The sequence below is a fragment of the Macaca mulatta genome, chromosome X (genome assembly GCF_049350105.2).
Source record: "Macaca mulatta isolate MMU2019108-1 chromosome X, T2T-MMU8v2.0, whole genome shotgun sequence".
In the NCBI taxonomy this organism is placed as follows: Eukaryota; Metazoa; Chordata; class Mammalia; order Primates; family Cercopithecidae; genus Macaca; species Macaca mulatta.
In genome coordinates, this window is record NC_133426.1 from 143087180 (window position 1) to 143108267 (window position 21088).

Sequence of the window (21088 nt, forward strand, 5' to 3'; positions counted from 1 at the left end):
TTAAGTATGATTATTACTATCCAGCTGTTGGTTAAATATTATACCAGGGAAGCAGTGAAGTTACATTCTACATGTATCATCATTTTCTTCACATTTACTAGCGTTTATATTTAATACCTCTAGTGTGGTAGGTGTTAAACATTTAAATAAAATATATTATTTTCACTCCCTATGAACCCAAGATTTCATTTTTGGTGCAAGGCTACTGAAGGGTTCCTTTACATGGACAAAGGCATACAGAAAACAATGAGAAAAATATGTCTCTAGTGGGGAAAGGGAAGTGACGGCTGTATTTTGTAAACTCTATGAAAAAGGGAACTGGTCTTTCCTTTTTCTTTTCTATTTTTTTATACTCAGTTGGCTATTCAGAGCTTTGAATGGAATAACTTCTTGGCTCTTATCATTATATTAAGGGCATTAGAATAACATCTATCATAGGTATGTTTTAAATCCTAAGCTATGAAAAATTCAAGCATTTGACATTTGTTGGGGTGTATTTGGGGGAGCAGGGGGAAAATTTGCATCAAGAGAACAATCCTGGCCAGAGTTGGCTCCTAGGGTAATCACAAACACATGGATTCAAAAATGTCACCCAGAACACATAAATCACAAGCCCAGCTTACCTTCTGTTGCTTTGTTGACAGCTAAGAGAGTACTCAGAACCTTGGAGAAATTGACCCCTGAATAAAGGTCATCAGGATCAAATACCTATGAGAAAGGAAAATTGAAACCGTAAGACACTACAAGTATTCAACTCAACAAACAAAACTATCAAAAGGCCACTTCCTCCAGCTCTCCGGAAAAAAAAAAAAAAAAAAAAAAAAAAAGTGCAAAAGCCAAGACACAAACCTCCGTATACCTTTGGGAGAAATGAGAGCAGCAGCTGAGCTGCCTAATGACATGTGGCAGGCCATCAGTGAGTCAGAGCAAAGCAGTAATGGGAAATGAGAGCCAAGCTGAGAAGGCAGCGCCCACCAGGAAATGAACAGCGCATACTCAGACCCACTCTTCTGACCTGAATGTATCAATAGTTTCAGCCCAGTTACAGGAAGCTCATATGCATGGGTTACAATTAATGTCCATCACCTACAGAATGTCCTGGACAGTCCACAAATAAGGAGGTGGAGCCTTTTTGACATGCTTGCATCTGTACAGTTTATTAGCTGTGCCTAGTTGAGTCATTGTCAGAAGTGCCTTTTTCTCTGCTCTCCTTTCTCCCCACTGCCACCCGCTGCATCCCAACTGCCTAGGATCCCAATTCCATGTTGCCCAAACTTTCTGCCCAGGTCTGCCCTTCGCTCCCAGCTTCAGTTCCCAGTTTCTGCTGCTTGACCTTGCCCCTCTCAGCTCATCATGAATTCGAGTATTTGTCTGCCTGGGCCTATGGGCTCTTCCTGGCTTTAGATGACTTTTCCAAATATGACCTCTAGCCTGTGTGATACTACTCAACTCTTGGCAAAAAACACATTAAGTAAATACATTTCACTTTACCAGTCAACTGTCAATCTGATACGCTATTGTCCCCAGTGAAGATACCAATCAGATGTTGTTGTTTACAATGCAATTTAACTGTTATCTTTGAAATGTGGTCAGTGTGTTAAAATATATTGAACCCCAAATACGTATATTTGAAATTAGAAGTGTTCTCATGCACAGGTACAATCTATTAATGTACCAGCCAACAATGTAAATATGTATATCTGTAGGTAACCAGATGCCCACTTTCTGGATGGAAATGCCCCTTCTAAAAACATTTTGTTCCCGGATGTCTAGGAGTCTCCTAAAGAAAACAGATTGCATCATTTTTTCCCCAAATGTGGTGACGGAAATAAAATGTACCTTTTCATATGGGACATGATTGGTAATGGGCATAGGATTTTGAAGGGTCTGTCTTCCCATTAGGTAGAGGCATTTGTTCCATTTTTAATCTGCATATTTTCTGGGAACCATATCAAGACAAATTTCTATCTTTTTTGTACATGTTCTTGAAAACCTATAATCTGTTTTTAGAATGAAAATATGTAATATCAATTTTTTCACGTTTTGGGGGGTCAATAAAGATACATGCAAATGCAAACCTACACCAGTCTGCCTATTCTAGGATTCACCGCTTTATTCATTTAATCAATGAATGTTTTGCATTCAAACTTAAAATGACCAAAAAGCCCAGTTGCATCTAAAAATGAGACATTAATATATTTCTGATAAAAGAGTAATACTAATATTACTAAAGAGTTAAACAACAACACAATCCAAATATATTTCTGAATGCTACAACATAAAATTCAAAGTTTTCCAGAAATACATTGACAAGAGTTCTGTTTTAGTTTGTCAAAGCCTGGGTGAACAAGAGGCAACAGACTAGAGAGAGTGTCTAGTATCTCAGGGGATTTCAGACTTATTGAATCTCCCTTAGAACTGATCAACTGGGAAAATGTTAATGACATGTATGCCAAAATAGTAGCAAAGCAAAAAATTCACTTGTTTTTAGCCCACCGGTCCTAATGGGAGTGTGCATGTGTGTGTCCATGTGGATACATGTTTTGGGTGGGTGTGGTAGAGATGAGTAGATCTAAAATAACAAGCAAAAGTTAAATATTAGCAGAATAAGGCATGAGAGCAAAAGTTGTGATTAAAAAAAACCTCTCCCTCTGGTTTTAGTTGTTCCTTATCCAGGGTTATTAAATGCTATACATGGCAACACTGGTATTATTCATTTGTACTGGTACTTGACTGATTTTGAAAATAAATAAACTGATCAGAAAATGAAATGTGCATCAACAAGAGTCACTGCATCTGCCTGAGGGAAGCTTCCTGAACTGTACCCGGTTCTCTTTTGAGAAAACCCCAATATACTCAAGTTTATCCATGGATACTGTTCTTCTTGCTGCAAGCCTATTCTGAGGCACTAGAAACTACACAGGAAGGAGTTGGAAGAAGCCTCTGGGAACTGCTAGAGAAAGCAACGCCTAAGCATTATTATTTCAGAGTAACTGGAGAATCAGATACAACCACAAACACCCTCCACCACACTATACCCTTCTGAGTCCCAAATTGAACGATATTGAAAATTCCACCCTAGATCTTTCTTCCATGCACTTCAGAGAGCTCCCCTATGAAAATGGAAATATTATCTGGAGGGATCACATTTTCAGCCACTATCAGTCATTTATGTCTTAGTGGAAATGAGAAGTGTGAGACCAAGTTTAGAGATGATGATGTGGAGAAAGACTAAGGGCTCTGGTCCCCAAATAAGGAGAAAGCAAAGGAGAATTCCCCAGTGTAGAGAGGGTGTGAGAAGAACAGGGAAAGGTAGATTACAGTACCCACTCATTTATACATTCAAAATAGAGAACCAATTCCCCTTTCTGCCTGCAAAGCACTGGAATCTGTTAAAAAGCTAATGTAAATTTGCACATTTATGCTGTATGTAATTTTCGTAAGTCATTTTCAATGAAATTTTAAAGTCAAAGTCAAATCATGGCAAAGTCATGATGATACTCATCTTCTAGTACCCTGTGCAAGCCTCACTAGTCTGTTCAGTGTCTCTGGCTTGTGACTGAGTCCCAGATTAGCTGAACTTTCTTTATACCTATTTTGGTGCACAAAAAGCCAGTTAGTTCCAGTTGGATCCGTGAAGGCCAGATGAACAGCAGGATTCCCTCCCTCCATTCATCTTACCACTACTGTGACTCAGACAAGAAAAAAGTACTACTTCTTAGACTACTGCTAGGTGGTGTCAAGGTATCATTCCTGCAATCAGATGATGCAAGGTTCAAATCTAACAACAATAAAAACATTTACTCTAACCAATAGGACAGACAGGGATTAAACTTTATTAAAGATATTTTAAGTATTTACATATAGCCAACCGAAGTTGCATTCCTACATCAGCAGATGAAATCAAACATTTATTTATTTATTTATTTATTTTTTTATTTGTGTGTGTGTGTGAGGCAGAGTCTCGCTCTATCCCCCAGGCTGGAGTGCAGTGGCGCGATCTCGACTCACTGCAACCTCTGCCTCCCAGGTTCAAGCAATTCTCCTGCCTCAGCCTCCCAAGTAGCTGGGATTACAGGGATCTGCCACCATGCCCAGCTAATTTTTGTTTGTTTTTGTTTGTATTTTTATTAGAAACGGTGTTTCACCATGTTGACCAGGCTGGTCTCGAACCCCTGACCTCAAGTGATCCGCCCACCTCGGCCTCCTAAAGTGCTGGGATTACAGGCGTGAGCCACTGCACCCAGCCCAGACATTTAATTTTTAAATGTTTCCTCACAGCTTTTTATTCTAGATATCCACAATGACAGCAAAACCTATTTGCAAACCACTAAACACCAGGTGTTAATTGCGAATTATTGGGGATCTGCCAATGTAAACTGCAAGAAGTTAATATTTCTATAGCATTACAAATAGAACCTTTTGGAGTAGTTCTTAGTTTCAACATGTATGCTATTTTATGACACTTTCCCTAAACTTAGAAAAGCCAGAAAGCATATGAGAAGAAACTTTCCCAGCTCCCTGTTCCATTCCCTCACTTATCGTATAGCTACTGTTCACTGATTTACTGAGCTCCTGCTATATTCCTGGCACCACGCTTGGACATCACATACATACTGCTATGGTCTGAATGTTTGTGCCCTTCCCAAATTCATATGTTGAAACCTAATCACCAGTATAATGGTATTTGGAAGTGGGGGCATTTAGAGGTAATCAGATCACGAAGGCATAGCTCTCATGAATGGGACTGTTGACTTTATCCAAGAGGCCCCCAGAGAGCTACCTTGTCCCTTCCACCATGTAAGGAAATAGAGAGAAGGTACTATCTACGAATAGGGAAGCAGGCCCTCGCCAGGATACCAAATATGCCTTGATCTTGGATTTCTGGCCTCCAGAACTATGAGAAATATCCTTCTGTTGTTTATAAGCTACCTGGTTTATGGCATTTTGTTCTGGTGGTCTGAACAGACTAAGATACAAATATATTTTTTATGTGCATTTGATTCTCCCAGCAAGCCCATGATGTCAGTACAATTATTTTCCCCATTCCATGGATGAGTAAACTAAGACTCAGAGTAGTTAAGTCACAGGGCAAGAAAATGATGGAGCCAATAAAGATACACAAGAAAGTGCTCTGAGGGGCATTGTAGTCCTCCATGCACGCCTTATGTTTCCATGAGACATAGAGAAAAAATGAAAAAGCAATCCATGAGTCTGTATACAAAAAGAAATCCTTTGCTTCTGTCAATACAAGTAGCATCTGTGTCATCTGCATCGAGTTTGTTATAGCCTCTAAAATGATTAATTCAACTAATCACAGCAAAGAGAAAATCTTCCATATTACAAGACTGTCTCCGCAGGGGCCTTGCTAATTCCTGTGCTGTCCTTCTCATTTCAAGGGTCAGCCTCCACCCAGGAGGCACTTGGCCACATTTGCCAAAAGAGGGGAAAAGCTGCACTAAGCTCCTCCTATTTGTTGAACCAGGTCTGCCTCATGAGCCATGGCCCATATTTGTGAGGTCCTGGTCTGGTAGGGGTCCAGCTCGTGATTACAGAACCAAGCTAAAACATCTGGGCCATGTGCAATGACACCTAGCCTCCTGATTTTCTTGACATCATGCTCTAACCACCTGAGTTAACCAGTCACAGCCGTCTAGCCACATCTTGGTTAAGAAAAGAAGGCATACCCTATCCTGGTTCAGAACTGGTCATCCTTAACGTCATGTGGTTTCAGTAACACCCAATCAACTTCTATTTAAAGGTAATTTAAGGTTGGGGGTGATTATAATAGGTTCCATTACTCAAGAGTTAAAAGTCTAATCAACTGAAAAGCAAGTGATTCATTGGGACCACAAGGACATATAGCTTATACTTCAAGCCTGTTTTTTAAAAAAGATTCCAAATATTTAGGAACATTCCAGCTCTTCCTTGTTCTTATTGCTCTTATTGAACAAAATCTTAAATTAACTTAGCTTATCTTGAATCACATTCTCTAATTCTCACAGCTGAGCACACTGCCTCTGTTAACCCCTCAACTTTGGTGGAAATGTCATTACATAGTGCAACAGAGCAAGCAAATCTGAGCTGCTTAGTCATATTTCACTGGGTGGTACCGCTCCTGGCTCTGTGAACGTGATCTGGGATGTGTGCACATAGCTCCTACTAAAAGCAGTCACAAAGTCAGCAACAAATAATGCTCTTAGCTCAGAAATTGGATTCATTACCCACTGGTATTCCACTTACTAGAATATAGTGGGTGGCATTTCTACTCTGCCTGGTTTTAAATAATAGCTGTTCCTATTTGATATGGACCAAACTTAAGCGAGCAAACCCGGCTCTCAACTTTTATTTCCTCCCTTTCTCTCCAAGATCTAATCTGTGCCTGTAGCTGAAACAACATACAGTGTTGTGGAAAGAGCACTGATGTGAGAGTCAGAAGACTGTGACTCCAATCTCAGCTTTGTCACTATTGAGCAGTCGTGAGGACCTTAGGAAAGCAACACTACCTTTATGAGGCTCCATTTCCCATCTGGAAAGTGTCTTTGAGCAAAGGAGCTCAGCGAGAGGTCTTGTGGTCCATCATCTAAATAGGAGCTCTTAAAGGCAGCATCTTGGCTGGGTCCCCAAAGCCCAGAATCTGGTCTTCAGTTCTCAAGTCTCTTGAGAATGGACTCACACAAGCCAAGCTCACAAAAGGCCAATGAATAAACCAAAAGGCCAATTTCTTAATTTTTACTAAAAATAAATGAAGCACTAAGGAGACTAAATACTCCCATTTTGTGGCCAGAGCACTCTCTCCCAATAGAGAAATCTCTCTGGTGAGCTAAATTATAATCAGAACTGTGTTGAGTACTACAGAATCAGAGCAAAGAGAGTCTGGGGTATTGCAGCCTAACATGATTATAACCTGTTTACAAGCTGATTTTCAAAATGTCATTTTTAAATGGCCTATTTATAAATTCTGGCTTTATCTTGCTGCCACTGCATCATGGCATTTGGACTGTGATCATGGACAGCTTTAACTCTCTATGTTTTCTTTTTGGCTCTGTGGATTCCTATAAAGTCACTTTACATAACTAATACGGACTCCTAGATTATTCGAACCTCATGGAATCCAGAGCCAGGAAGTTCAGCTCCATGGAGCTCCTATGACAGAAGCCAAGATCTGAGCTTGCTCCCTCACTCTTCGTTAAAAGTCACCAATCTCATTCCTGATGGCTACCTCAGCATCACCATAGGACTCTCATTCTTCCTTGTTAGCACTCCTATAGGGGAGAACCCCTTTCTCTATAACAGAGATTTATCTTTAGTTGAGTAATAACTGTTCAGGTAAGAGGGGAATTAATGAGGAACAATATAGGCATCTTAGTGGGGCCAGTCACAGGATTAAATAAAGGGAGAGCAAAAGAGAACAACTGATGGCTGGGCACACTGGCTCACACCTGTAATCCCAGCACCTTGGGAGGCCGAGGTAGGTGGATCACTTGAGTCCAGGAGTTCAAGACCAGCCTGGCCAGCATAGTGAAACCCGTCTCTTCTAAAAATACAAAAATTAGCCAAGCATGGTGGCAGGCACCTGTAATCCCAGCTACTCGGGAGGCTGACGTAGAAGAATGGCTTGAACCTGGGAGGCGGAGGTTGCAGTGAGCTGAGATTGTACCACTGCATTCCAGCCTGCGCAACAGAGCAAAACCCCACCCCAAAACAAAAAAAAGAAAAAGAAAAAGAAAGAAAAAGAAGAAAAAGAAAAATCAAAAGAAAGAAAAGAAAAAAGAAGAAGGAACAAATGGTTTTGAATAATCTCATCAAAAAGAGAGTAGGCACGAAGGAAAGGGAAAAATGAAGTATCTCTCGTCAATAGCGCTTGCCAAGCCAAGGACAGGAAGCAGGAGGCCTAGACTCAGCTGCCTCACAGTCAGCCAGCCATTGTGGCTTGGCCGGCTCCTGCCCCTCCTCCTGTGCTCCTGTCACCAGAGCCTTTGCAAAAGCACACTGGTTGCCAGTTTTGCGGGGTGGAGTGGATGGGTGAACCCTCAGCTGCTGGAGCATCTGTGTGCCAGACCTGAGGGTGTCTTCCCCAATGCCCCCACTCCCACCTCTTCAGAAACAGGGACTGACTCCCTAGTGTTCCAAATTGGAATGCGGAACACATTTTCCCAGAAACAGCATCACACCTGCCACTTAGCCTCTGTGAGTTCTATAGTTCAGCCACATTAAGTATTCAACAGGCTGTTGCGGGCCAGCCAGAAAACATAATCACCGTGTAGAGCCTTGTTTCTATGGGAAAATGTTTTCTGTGTCCCTAATAATCACTTAAAAATGAACTTTTGGAAAATAATTTGTTTTTATATTGAAGAGTGGCCAGACATGTGTTCCCAAATCAATGTCCAACATCCTTTATGCTTTTTCCTTGTCCTTTCATATAAAAGATGAACAAATGCCCGAGACATTCAGGGTACTATTTATTTTAGAACTCTTAGTGATGAGAGAATCAAGGTAAATATATGAAGTCTATGAGAATATCCTCAGAAATTTCAGTAGTCAGCAGCTCCTCTCTGCCTGTTTAACAATCCAGGCAGTTAGAGAGGAGCCTCACCTATGGAGAGAGGGCTCCCTTGGTCCCTGCTTTCCTAGCAGCTACTAAGATTTAGGGTGGGAGCCCCAGAGCCTACCAGAATTTACAGCAGAGACTGGTGGTAAATAGCCCCACACAAAGACTAGGGAGAAACAAGGGCCATGAAACAAAAGAGCCACTGCTAGTCATTTTCAGCAGTAGCCCTTCCAGTAGTATCACCTGTTGCTATCCATAATGTCCTCACTGACCTACCTTCATGTTTCTTTTTTTCCAAACAGCTACAGCTTTACAGTCTGTAGAGATATTGTAAATTTAAGCTCTCAGTGGTCTATCAGCCCAGTATTCTTTATTCATTATGCAGGTGTTGAGATTATTCCTGAATTTCCTATTAAAAGGTAGGCTCTTTGAAGTCCACATTCCCCCACAGCCCTGGCCGCAGTATTCAACATATACAAAATACTTGATAAATAACCATTCATTGGTTGATTGACAGGATGCTCTGTCAGAGAGACTTAAAGGTAAATTATGCCTAAACACAAGCCCTATGATTTCAATTTTTTTTTCACTTCTGGATCCTCAGTGTCTAGAAGAGTGCCTGTCACATAGTAGGCACTCAACAGATATTTGATTAATTAATGAGAGTTTAGATGTTCTCATCAATAGATAATTAGTCATACTTGAAGAAAAAGCATTGCAGAAAGTATAATAAACTCAGAAAGAGATATCACTTAGAGAAGAAAAAAAAAATCTCCACGCAATTTTCCAGGAAACATGTAACATCTAAAATTAGATGTACCTGTACTCATCAGCAACATTAAGCTGTGTGACCGTGAGGTGACCAAAGGTGCTTCAAACTCTATGGTTGCTAATTTTTTAAGTTGTGTGCTGAGTGTGGGCAACATCCGCAATTGCTTGCCTGTCCCAGGTAATAGAGGTTCCTCTAAACGTCATCACAAAGCACCACGACCTCATCATTACAGAGAAGAGAAGCTGCAAAGAATTGTGGGATTTTACTGCTTTTTCTGGAATTGGTTATATTTTTAACCATTTTTGTTGTAAAACTGAATAAATGACAAACACTACAAGCCACCCTCCCCTGTTCATGCCCATGCTCTAAAACTAGCTCCAACTCACAGCCAGAGCACAACGGGACATGGCAAAGCAACTTACCAGCAGCAAGAAGGGGTAACGTGTAATTGGAAAGACTACAATTCACATGCCCCAAATCCTCCTAACACCAGCTAAACTTGGAGGAAAGGATGCTGTGCCAAAGTTATTATTATTTTCTCTCTTTACTTAGAGATTACCTTCAGTCATTCATTTGGCAAAGACTTTTGGCTCTTCCCGTTTATATATCTGCGTGATTCACTTTTTCAAAAGTATGTCATTTTCAGAGACACTCATCAATGCCTAACAGACATCAATTAATTAATGAATCCTACTCCAACTTATTCCAAACAGGATTTGCACTTAGGAAACAATCCAAACACTGTTAGGTGGGCATTCAGGAGCTCAGATCTCAGAGACATCAGAAATGGTGCTTTTAGTTAGCACTCGTGTCTCTCAAAATACAGCAAAGGCATCCAATAAAAAGCCTAATATAACCCAAGATCAAGTCCACCCTCTTCAGACTAGCATTCAAATTTCTTCTCAAGGCCAGGCGCAGTGGTTCATGTCTGTAGTCCCAGCACTTTGGGAGGCTGAGGTGGGCTAACCACTGGAGGTCAGGAGTTTAAGGCCAGTCTGGCCAACATGGCCGTCTCTACTAAAAATACAAAAATTAACCGGGTGTGGTGGCACATGCCTGTAATCCTAGCTAGTGGAGAGGCTGAGGCAGGACAATCGCTTGAAACTGGGAGGCAGAGGTTGCAGTGAGCCGAGATCGCGCCACTAGCCTTGACAATCTAGCCTGTCACACTCTAGCCTGTCGCACTCCAGCCTGGGTGACAGAGCAAGATGCCATCTCAAAAAATAGTAATAATAAATAAATTTAAAATAATTTCTTCTCAAGTATCTCTAAGACAGACCTTAGCAGGCCCACCGTTTCTCACCATCATCTCTTTATATGCTCCAGAATCTTCTTTCTTCACTGTGCCTCTCTCTGACATTTATACTTCTCCTTCAGAAAGTTCCCTCAATCATCTGAATGCTAGCTATCCTTCAGGGCCCATCCCAAATTACTCCCTTCCATGCTGTTTTCCCCAAACACCATGTGTCAGTACACAACAGGCTTCCCTATTTCTGAATTCCTCTTGAATTTAGACTCTAGATTCTAGAACCACTAACTTGGACACCTAACCATACACTGCTAAATGTTGTTAAATTCCACTCTTTCACACATACATGCTGCCTCTGTCCAATAGGTAGGAGCCCACAGTGCCAGGCATGGTGCTCACTTTACAGACATTGAACAAGTTCTTGCTAAGTGTCAGTTTTCTCTCCCAATCTAAAATTCAAACAGGTATTTCTTCCACCAGAAGCACCTGCCCTTTGGGCATGCCTTTCCCAGAAGGAAAGAGAGGAGGAAAAGGCAAATTTTTTTCTAGTAGAATTTGATAAATCAAGGCTCATATATTTTCCACCACCTGGTAAAAATACATTCTTTTTTTTTTTTTTTTTTTTTTTTTGAGATGGAGTCTCGCTCTGTCACCCAGGCTGGAGTGCAGCGGTGCCATCTCAGCTCACTGCAAGCTCCGCCTCCCGGGTTCACACCATTCTCCTGCCTCAGCCTCCTGAGTAGCTGGGACTACAGGCGCCCGCCACCACGCCCAGCTAATTTTTTTGTATTTTTAGTAGAGACGGGGTTTCAGCGTGTTAGCCAGGATGGTCTCGATCTCCTGACCTCGTGATCTGCCCGCCTCAGCCTCCCAAAGTGCTGGGATTACAGGCGTGAGCCACTGCACCTGGCCAAAAATAAATTTTTTTTTTGAAGAATATGATTAAAGAATGCTGACAAAGCATTTACCTCACCAAAAAGAAGTGAAGTTACTGCCTGGGATCACTTTGGAGAAAACCACAGTTAGAGAATCCTCACAAGCAGAGCTCACACCTTGAAAGCCCAGTGAAAGCAAGAGAGTTTCAGTAATAGAAGAAATAAGAAGTAGCCTAGAGACTGGAAAGGTAGAAAAAGGCTTCCATATGACATCACAGGAGCTAGTATCTCACACCTTTAATTTTCTTTTTTTTTTAATTTTTAAAAAACTTGAAACAAGTACTCTAGCTTGGCATAAAGTAATGCTGTCTTAGGGGAAACCCAGCTTTCTTTCTGTCCTCATTTTTACCCATTAAAGAGTCATTTTTATGAATAAAAGTCAACTCCTGACCATCTACATGTAGACTCTTAAATACACAAGCTGTCTACAATGAAATTTTAAAAGTTCATTGCCATTCAAATACTCATTCATTATCCATTCAGCAAATATTTATTGAACACCTGGTGTCTATGCCAGGCAGTAATACATAAATTTGTTTTAAGATGAGAAATAAAAAGAACACTACATAAAATCTGGCAAATGAAGTCACCCACAGGTATATTAGCCCTAAAACCATTTTCTATTCTGTTGTCTCTACTTGAAGGTGATTTTTTAATCTCAAATCAAGATTTGCCCCAATACACAACACACTCCCAAATACCAGTCCTTCTTCAGAGAATGCAAAGTGGTTATACAAACAGTGTAAATGCTTATTTCCACTATCACAATGTATATTCTCACAAAGAAGTCGTTAAACTTCTTTTGTTAGTGAAAGACTGCAGTCTCCTGATTTGCATACATTTCTCAGAAATTATTAGTACATACCTCTTTTTTGCTGGAGACCTCCACATGAAGAACATACAAATTAGTGTTCAGGCCTGCTTCACAGGCAGGGCTTTTCATAAACGATGTTAAGAGTTTGACACCTTAAAGATGCCTCTTAAGGCCAGCGCGGTGGCTCACACCTGTAATCCCAGCACTTTGGGAGGCCAAGGGGGGCGGATCACTTGAGATCAAGAGTTCGAGACCAGCCTGAGCAACATAGTGAAGCCCCAGCTCTACTAAAAATACAAAAAATTAGCCAGGCATAGTGGCACGTGCCTGTAATCCCAGCTACTCAGGAGACTGAGCCAGGAGACTCACTTGAACTCAAGAGGCGGAGGTTACAGTGAGCCAAAATCGCACCACTGCACTCCAGCCTGGGCAACAGAGCAAGACTCTCTCTCAAAAAAAAAAAAAAAAAAAAAAAGCCCCTTAAAATAACGTCCATGCTTCCAAGAAGTAGGGAAACATCTTTGTTATTGTCAAGGTTGAGACAAGTCCTTAATAATAGTTTCACTTGCCACTTTGCAAACTGCTGCATTTTATCTCACCTTAATTTAATTCCTTCTTTTCCCTGTTGCCCTATTCACTCACTCAATTGACATGTCTGATCTCTGGAATAATATTCAAGTCCCCAAGAAAGTATCAACCTTGGATTTTACCAGATTTGCCTAAGTAGAACTTAATTAGGAAGGTAAATCTTCTGCCAGAAGTCCAACAGAAATGATATGTGACTACATGCTGTTTTGGATGATCCACTCTAAGCCCATACATCTCTTTGTGTGATAAGGCCCAGTTTGCCAGGGTATGACAAAGCCTGGAGCTAATCGGACAGATGTCTAGTGTCATAGGTCTTTCTTCCAGCTGACAGCAGAGGAAGTGCCATTGCCCATGCTGAAATGCAGATACAGAGTAGCTTCTGGACTAAGTGGACATACACTACCTCCTCTAAAAAGCTGGTAAAGTGAGGGCCCTAAGAAACTGGCAAGTGCCTTCACACTTCCTCATTTGCAATTCAAAGACCCGACCCTGCATTTCCTCTTGGTACTAACCCCAGATGTCATCACCAATCTCTCTGCATACCTTGTGCTGTGCTGGCAACATCCCATCACCTCTCAGACTGATCCTTGAGGGCCACCTCAATGATAACTCTAAGACCAAGTTAGAATGGGACTGGAGTAGGGGATAGCTGGCCAAGATTATGTGGTTTGAATAAAGAGGTGTATTGTGTTTTGTTGTCCCCAGAAACAGCCTGGATTACAGTCAACATTAAAACCAAATTAGAGTGAGTTAGATTTAAAACAAGATAATTTACATCTCCAGTCAGGAAGAGTCTAATAATTAATCAAATTTTCTAACAAAACGCATTCCTTTTGGTATATATTTGGTACATTCACTCCAATTCAGAAACAATGCCTTTCTTTTTTAGATATTACATACTGTGTTTTTTAAATAGAAGCCATTGATTTTTATTTTCCCCCTCAACTATGCCCAATTCATCAGGTTTATTGCTTATTTCCTGAAGGCAAGAGGGGGAGGTTTTTGGCAATCATCACCAAAAATAAAAGACCATTCACTGCATTGTTTAACTTAACTTAAACGATCATCTTGCTTTGGGGTGGATTTTTAAATTTCAAGCTATTTTAATTTTAAAATAAATATGTCTGTTTTAAAAGACAAAAATTAAACTAGTTCATCCAGGTAAACATGAGCAACTGAAAATAGTCTTTTCTCACATTCTTCTAGTTTATGCATAGACTAGAAAAGAATGAAAAGATCTGATTTTTCAATACCCAGAGGAATCCATCCAAACTGTTTCTATTATTAGAACACAAAATGGTAGCTCAAGAAGTTACTGTGGTTAACAACTGAATAATTCATAGTCTCTGAAGAATTCAGTTGCTTTGTCTTCTCCAGTTCCTCTTTACAACTGAATCCCCAAATATATTTCTAGTCCTGAGCTGTTATAAAGGAAACCATACACAAATTGTTTTCAGCAGTTAAAAATTGACCATGCTAAGCACTGAGAGCAACAGCAAGTCAATAAGCTAGGGAAAGAACAAGAACTCTTACAAGCAGTTCCTAAAACTCTTCAGAATGCATGTATATTGTCTGAAACTGTAGTTTAAAATTCCAATCTCTGTTCCATGGGTATCACTGGGCTGCAATATCACAGAAATTTAAACTGTCTTTATGTAGCCTTCCAAATAAAATATAAAAACCAATTAAATATAATATCCAAATTATTTTAAACACATTTCAACATGCTGTAATCTAAATTTGAATTATTTCTATGATGAAAACACAAAGACTTTTAAACTCAGAAACAAAAGCACTTTAATAGTGAGTGAAAGATGCTAATAACGTTGAAGGATTAATTTCTGCTGTTAAGCATGGAGAACAGAGGCCAAGTCTGACATCACTATTCATCTAAGAAGCCCAGAAATATTCAACTTTGTTTTGCCTTCTAGAGATGTGTTAAGTATTAGAAAATATTTGAGGATTTTACCTTTGACTTTATTTTTAAAAACGTTTTCCCAAAAACAAGTGGTCTCTGCCGAATAGAGCATAGAACTGAGAGACAAGATGGCTGGATTTTGTTTTTCCTATTTCAACTTTTAGCCCTGTCTAAATTCCAAATGTAACTAGTAAAACCTCAGAACTCTTGGAAAGCCCACAGTTTACCCTTCCAATTTTTTTTTTTTTTTTTCTTTTTGAGATAGAGTTTCGCTCTTTTCGCCCAGGCTAGAGTGCAATGGTACAATCTCAGCTCACTGCAACCTCCGCCTCCTGGGTTCAAGCGATTCTCCCACCTCAGCCTCCTGAGTAGATGGGATTACAGGCACTTGCCATCATGCTCAGCTAATTTTGATATTTTTGTGGAGATGGGGTTTCACCATGTTGGCCAGGCTGGTCTTGAACTCCTGACCTCAGGTGATCCTCCCGCCTCAGCCTCCCAAAGTGCTGGGATTACAGGTGTGTGCCATCATGTCAGCCTACCCTTTCAATTTTTTTAAATGTTAAATCTTCAAAAGGAAATCTTTCTAAAAATCAGTGACTCACTTCTTAAACAGAGTTAGCTTAACATAACTGAACTAAGTGAACTTTTTTTTTTTAATAATGCAATGTTTTTTATCTAATATATCCCAGAACACTGATCTACTGGGATATATTAAAATTCCAATTAGGAACTAGCTTGTATTGAGAGTTCACTCAGTGCCAAGGACAGTGCTAAGTGCTTTACTTGCTTTCTTTCATTTAACCCTAGGAAGAGGCATATACTTTTTTTTTTTTTTTAACCAGAGTCTCTCTCTGTCATCCAGGCTGCAGTGCAGTGGCACAGTCTTGGCTCACTGCAACCTCTGCCTCCCAGGTTCAAGCGATTCTCCTGCCTCAGCCTCCCAAGTAGCTGCAATTACAGGCTCATGCCACCATGCCTGGCTAATTTTTGTATTTTTAGTAGTGATGGGGTTTCACCATGTTGGTCAGGCTGGTCTTGACCTCCTGACCTCAAGTGACACACCCACCTCGGCCTCCCAAAGTGTGAGGATTACAGGCATGAGCCACCGCGCCCAGCCAGAAGCATATACTTAATAAGTGGTATTACTACTACCTCCTAGGAGGTTAGCATATACCTAATAAGTGGCCAACCAGGTCAGTCCAAGTCCAAAGCTCAAGCTCTTTAGTCCCTGCACTGGTATACTACTTCTGAAGAAAAAAAGGCTGCCCTGACCAGGACTCAAACCCAGACCAAGGCAGGAAAAGGAACATATTCTAGTGACTAGACCACATAGCATGCCTGACACCACATCAAAAGTCCCCAGAGAGTTATGTGTTTGGGGGTCTGCTTTTTATAGATTTTCTGTCTCCTTTGCTGACATGCTGTTGATTTCAGTTCTTCCATGTTATACATGGATACACAGACTTTCTGCCATTGCCAGTGTACCTAATCTAGAGCAGCCCCTCATTTCCCTTTATCACAACTTTCTATTTAGATGCTATTTTCCAGTTTACAGTGTGCTTTCACATACCTTACCTCATCTCATTTAATCTGCTATTTCTAATCAGTTTCAGGGTGAGCAACCAGATTACCCATAATGCTAACATGCTGAGATAAGTAAAAGCAATTAGGCTTTGAGCAAGGGCCTGAAGCAGTGTCCTATGAATAAAGTACATAATTCTTAGTGCAAAGATGGGACGTCTCTTTTGCAGCCCAGATCTTCTCTGAGTACTCAGTCATTCTATCAATCTTTCATCTAACAAACCCTTCCTAAGCACTTGCTCTGTGCCATGTCCTGTACTGGGTGCTAGGGTTATAAAGATGATCAGGGCTGGGCACGGTGGCTTACACCTGTAATCCTAGCACTTTGGGAGGCCAAGTCGGGTGGATCACTTGAAGTCAGGAGTTCAAGACCAGCCTGGCCAATATGGTGAAACCCCATCTCTACTAAAAATACAAAAATTAGCCGGGTGTGGTGGTATGCGCCTGTAATCCCAGCTACTCAGGAAGCTGAGGCAGGAGAATCGCTTGTACCTAGGAGGCGGAGGTTGCAGTGAGCAGAGACCGCACCACTGCATTCCAGCTTGGGCAACAGAGTGAGACTCTGTCTCAAAATAAATAAAGAAATAAAATAAAGATGATCAGGCTTCAGTTCCTACCTTTGAAAAGTTCTGAGATTAGCAGATGTGTTCACAGATAAACCAAAGCAAGGGTGGACAAGCAGTATAAAGGTAGCATGGCACAAGGGATTATGGGAAAATGGGTGTAAGCTGCCCAGTTTTGCTGAGAAGACTACCCAGAAGATTCCAGGCTGAGAAGAAAGTTGGGATCTCCCTCTGTATGGTTCTCAGTTTAGTGGCAGACACTTGAGGTCACTAGGTTGCTGAACTGTGGATAAACCAGGGAAATGGTTCTCAACTCTGCATGCACATTAGAATCACTTGCAGAGCTTTCAAAACAAAAAATCACGAGGCTTGTCCAACTTGGGAAACAGCTGGACAGTACCTACTAAAGCTGAACACATACAGACCCTATGACCTACCAGTGCCACTGTAATACATAAAACCCAACAGAAATGGGTGTACATATGCTCCAGGAGACACTCACAAGGATCTTCATAGCAGCATTGTTCACAGCAAACAAAAACTGGAAACAATGTAGATGTCCATCAACAAGTGAATAGAAAAACAAAACATGGTATAGCCACACAATGAAATATTATACAGCAAGAAAAAAAGTGAACCACTACTACCTGCAACAACATGGGTGACTTGTACAAATATTATGCTGAGTGAAAGGAACCTCATGCAAATGAGTACATACTGTATGAGTCCGCTCATATAGAGTATCAAAACAGGCAGGAAGGCAGAGAATCTACTATGATAGTGGTGGACAGTCATGATAGTAGTGCCCCTTGGTGAGGCATAGTGACTGGGAAGGGGCACGAGGATAGCTTCTGGGCACCGATACTGTTCTGTTTCTTAGTAAGGGTGCAGACTGTACAAGTGTGTCAGTTTGTGAAGATTCACCAAACTATATACTTAGGATTTGTGCAATTTCCTGAATGTAAATATAAAGTTGATTTAAGCATTTTTTTAAAAAGGAATACCAGTGGCTGGGCCTCATTGCAGACCAATTAACTCAAAATCTCTGGGTTACAAGACTCCAACATTTGTATTTTTAAAAAGCATCCCAAGTGACTCCAATGTACAGCCATGTCTGAACACAAAGGAGCTAGCTGTTCCTATATTTATTACTAGCTTTGGGGGCAACAGCCTAGCACAAGACAAAGGGAATGAGTTCTGGAGTCAAGTACATCAGTGATTACATTCCGGTTCTTCTTGGTACTGGCAGGATGAGGCATCAGTCTGGATCATCTCCAAACCTTAGTTTCCACCAGGGTATAATGAGTACAATGCCACCTACCTCCCAGGAGTGTTGCAAGGGTTAAATATGATAATAGACTTAAAGCACCTAGCATAGTGCCTGGAACATAGGAGGTGCCTGAGAAATGGTAGATACTCAACTCCTTTTCCTCCTTTGCATCTACGGTCCTAAGCACAGTGATAAACAGATTGCTATAAAGGAACAAAACTCATACTCTTCAATTTCCTCTCCTGAATGAGTTTCTTTGTAAAGATTGAAGTAATATTATACTTGGACTAATGATGTCAAATGAATATCAGAAATTTCGGGGCCCTGGCTACTCACTCTATTCAGCACCTGCTATCCCTGAATGTGAGTGGAGAGGAGGCAGACTGTAGGTAAATACAAACCACAGACCATCCCTTGGAAAACTCTGCTCTTGTCCTTACCCCTAAGAACAGCACCAGCCCTGCACAAGCAAAGACAAGGCTGAGATGTGAGTAGGCAAAAAAGAATAGGAAAAATTAGTAGCTTGGAAGACATACCATCCATAAAATGTGCCAAATAAAACACTTTTGTATAAAATGCCACGTTTTAGTAAAAACAAATGAACAAAGAAAAAACCTAGGCTGAAAGCTGGAGATGCAGGTTAGAGTTTTGATCCTACCAGTGATAAGCTGTATGACTTCGATTAACTAAACTTTTCTGTTTCTCTGTCAAGTGAAAGTAATGCCATCTCTCCTACATCCTTTCCAAGGGCATGGGGAGTTTCAGATAAGTAGAAGGCATTCAAAAAATTAAGCACCAAAGAAATGCAATATGACAATAGTAGCTGGAAATTTACTTTGTCCAAAACTCCAATCATCTGCCCCAGCACCCAGACTAAGACAGAACACTCCCTTGTTTTAATTGCTCTAAGCACACCCAAAGTGTACACCGGCCTGAAGCTGGCTTATTATGTAAGAAGGGACTGCAGCATTGCCTGGCACGTAGCATAATACTTTGCGAAGAGAAATCCTTGGAAATGCCTCAGCTGAAGCACAAGGGCAGGACCAGGCCTTATGTTTTGGAGAGAGGTGCTCTCAGTCACAGAATTCCAGACTGTGCCTGGAGCAAATGATGTCATCAGAGATCCTCTTACCGTGGTCAATGTCAAAATTAAGATAGGAAGTCCAAGGACACTATGAGTTTTCCAGGCAAATATAAGTTTAAAAAAAAAACAGTTTGAACCTTTGAATCTTGCCTTTAAAATTATTAATACTTTACAGAACATCAACTGAAATTTATCCTATTTTGTAAGGTTCTTTTTGTTTATGCGAAGCTTTTATCGACCAAAATACACATAATTGCAGAGGAAAATATATTCATTTACTGTATTTTTACTCCCACTACACATTAAGAAAAGGGAAAAATATCATGTGAGTTCTCCCTATATCCAAAAACAATAACAAATCAAAAATGAAAATATAAGACCTTTGAAGAGGCAGAGATAAACTTGAGGGCTCTCCGCCGTAGTGCTAAGAAACGAAATAGCTCATATACCTGTTGGGTTCCTAAATGACTAGAAAATGAAAACTTGAAATTAACTACAGGCACTTTGGAACAGCTTGTAGAATACAGGTCTTTTCCATCCACAAACCATTTCTGCGACAGATCTCTGTACTCAACGCAGAAAACATCCCCAAATGTATGGATGCTCGGGGTTGGGAGGGCATCAAATTAGTATTAAAAATGGTACTGTTAACTCCTGCTCTGGTTCTGGGGGAAGGAAAGAATCCAGTGGGATGCAAACCTTGCGGCCAGAGCTGGACAACTCGCCCCTAAGTTTGGCGCGTCCTCGCTCTGCGCCCTCGGCCCCCATCTCCCCCTTCCCGGCACCCTGGATCTTAGCGAACTGTGAGGCCCTGGCAGAGAACGGACCCCGCAGCTGGGGCTGCGAGCCACGGCAGTGGGGAAGAAGGGCGGTTCCTCTCCAAAGGGGGTCCTTCGGCACCCACCCCCGGGCCCTCGCGCGCTCCCCTTCCCCTGACCCTTTTGCCCCCAGGCAGGTCACCTGGCTCGGCCGCTGCCCGCCTGTCCTCCGGCTGCTCCCTCACTCCAGCCGTGCCGCCGCCGCCGCCTCCTGGAAGCCGCTCGCCCTCCCGAGTCACGGGGCCGGCGAGCGGGCGGGCAAGCCTGTGCCAAGGCTGCGGGAACCGATCAACCCAGCCGGAGCTGGGACCCTGCCCTGAGCGCGGCCGCCACCAGGGCGAAACTGGAGAGCTGGGCTAGGCTCGCCCCAGCGGGGAGGGGCTGCTGCAACTTTGCGCCTGGACGCGGGCGAGGAGGGGGCGCCCGTCTCCAAACTCTGTGCCGCTCCCGCAACCTCTCCAGCCCAGAGATTATTTTTTAATCTAAAGGGAAGTCAGAGTCTTGTCCTCAAGTTCTTGTTGCCATAGCCGTACCGCTTGGCGGGCGGAGGATCGCGGGGCCGAACTGGGGGCGCCGGGGGCGCGCCCCGCTGGGTGCGCTGGCTGCGAGCCGGGCGAGGGTGCGCAGGGCGGCGACTGGAGGGTAGCGACTGCCGGGGGAGCCAGCCCGCGAGGCTTCTCCAGACCACGCTCAGCTGCCCATGCCGGTCCCCTCCTGCCCGCAGCCCGAGCCAGAGCCGAGCAGAGGAGGGAAAGCGGCCTGGAGGCACTGGGCCAGCAGCGGGTAAGCAGTGACCCGGACCTGGATCGCAGAAGTAGGAACTGGAAGTGACAGCGGCGCAGGCAGAGCAGCAGCAGCGGCAGCAGCAGCAGCAGCAGCGGCAGCAGCAGCAGCCCTGGTAGCTGTGGCAGCAGCAAAAGCCGCGGTGTACTGGCGGCGGCC

At 42.2% G+C, this 21088-nt stretch overlaps 1 protein-coding gene across 30 annotated transcripts in view; it reads right to left on the reverse strand.

The window, feature by feature from the left end:
• Positions 1-21088, reverse strand: part of ARHGEF6 (Rac/Cdc42 guanine nucleotide exchange factor 6) — a 119297-nt gene that overhangs the window by 85261 nt on the left and 12948 nt on the right. For 15 of the 30 annotated variants that reach the window (XM_077987426.1, XM_077987424.1, XM_077987425.1 and 12 more), the window contains one exon: positions 624-708. In XM_077987426.1, the coding sequence (XP_077843552.1) occupies positions 624-708 (85 nt within the window). Of the gene's footprint in view, positions 1-623; positions 709-849; positions 1007-12372; positions 12451-20288; positions 20492-21088 lie in introns of those variants that run through there. The other 15 variants (XM_077987440.1, XM_077987435.1, XM_077987431.1 and 12 more) reach the window with 6 other exon arrangements.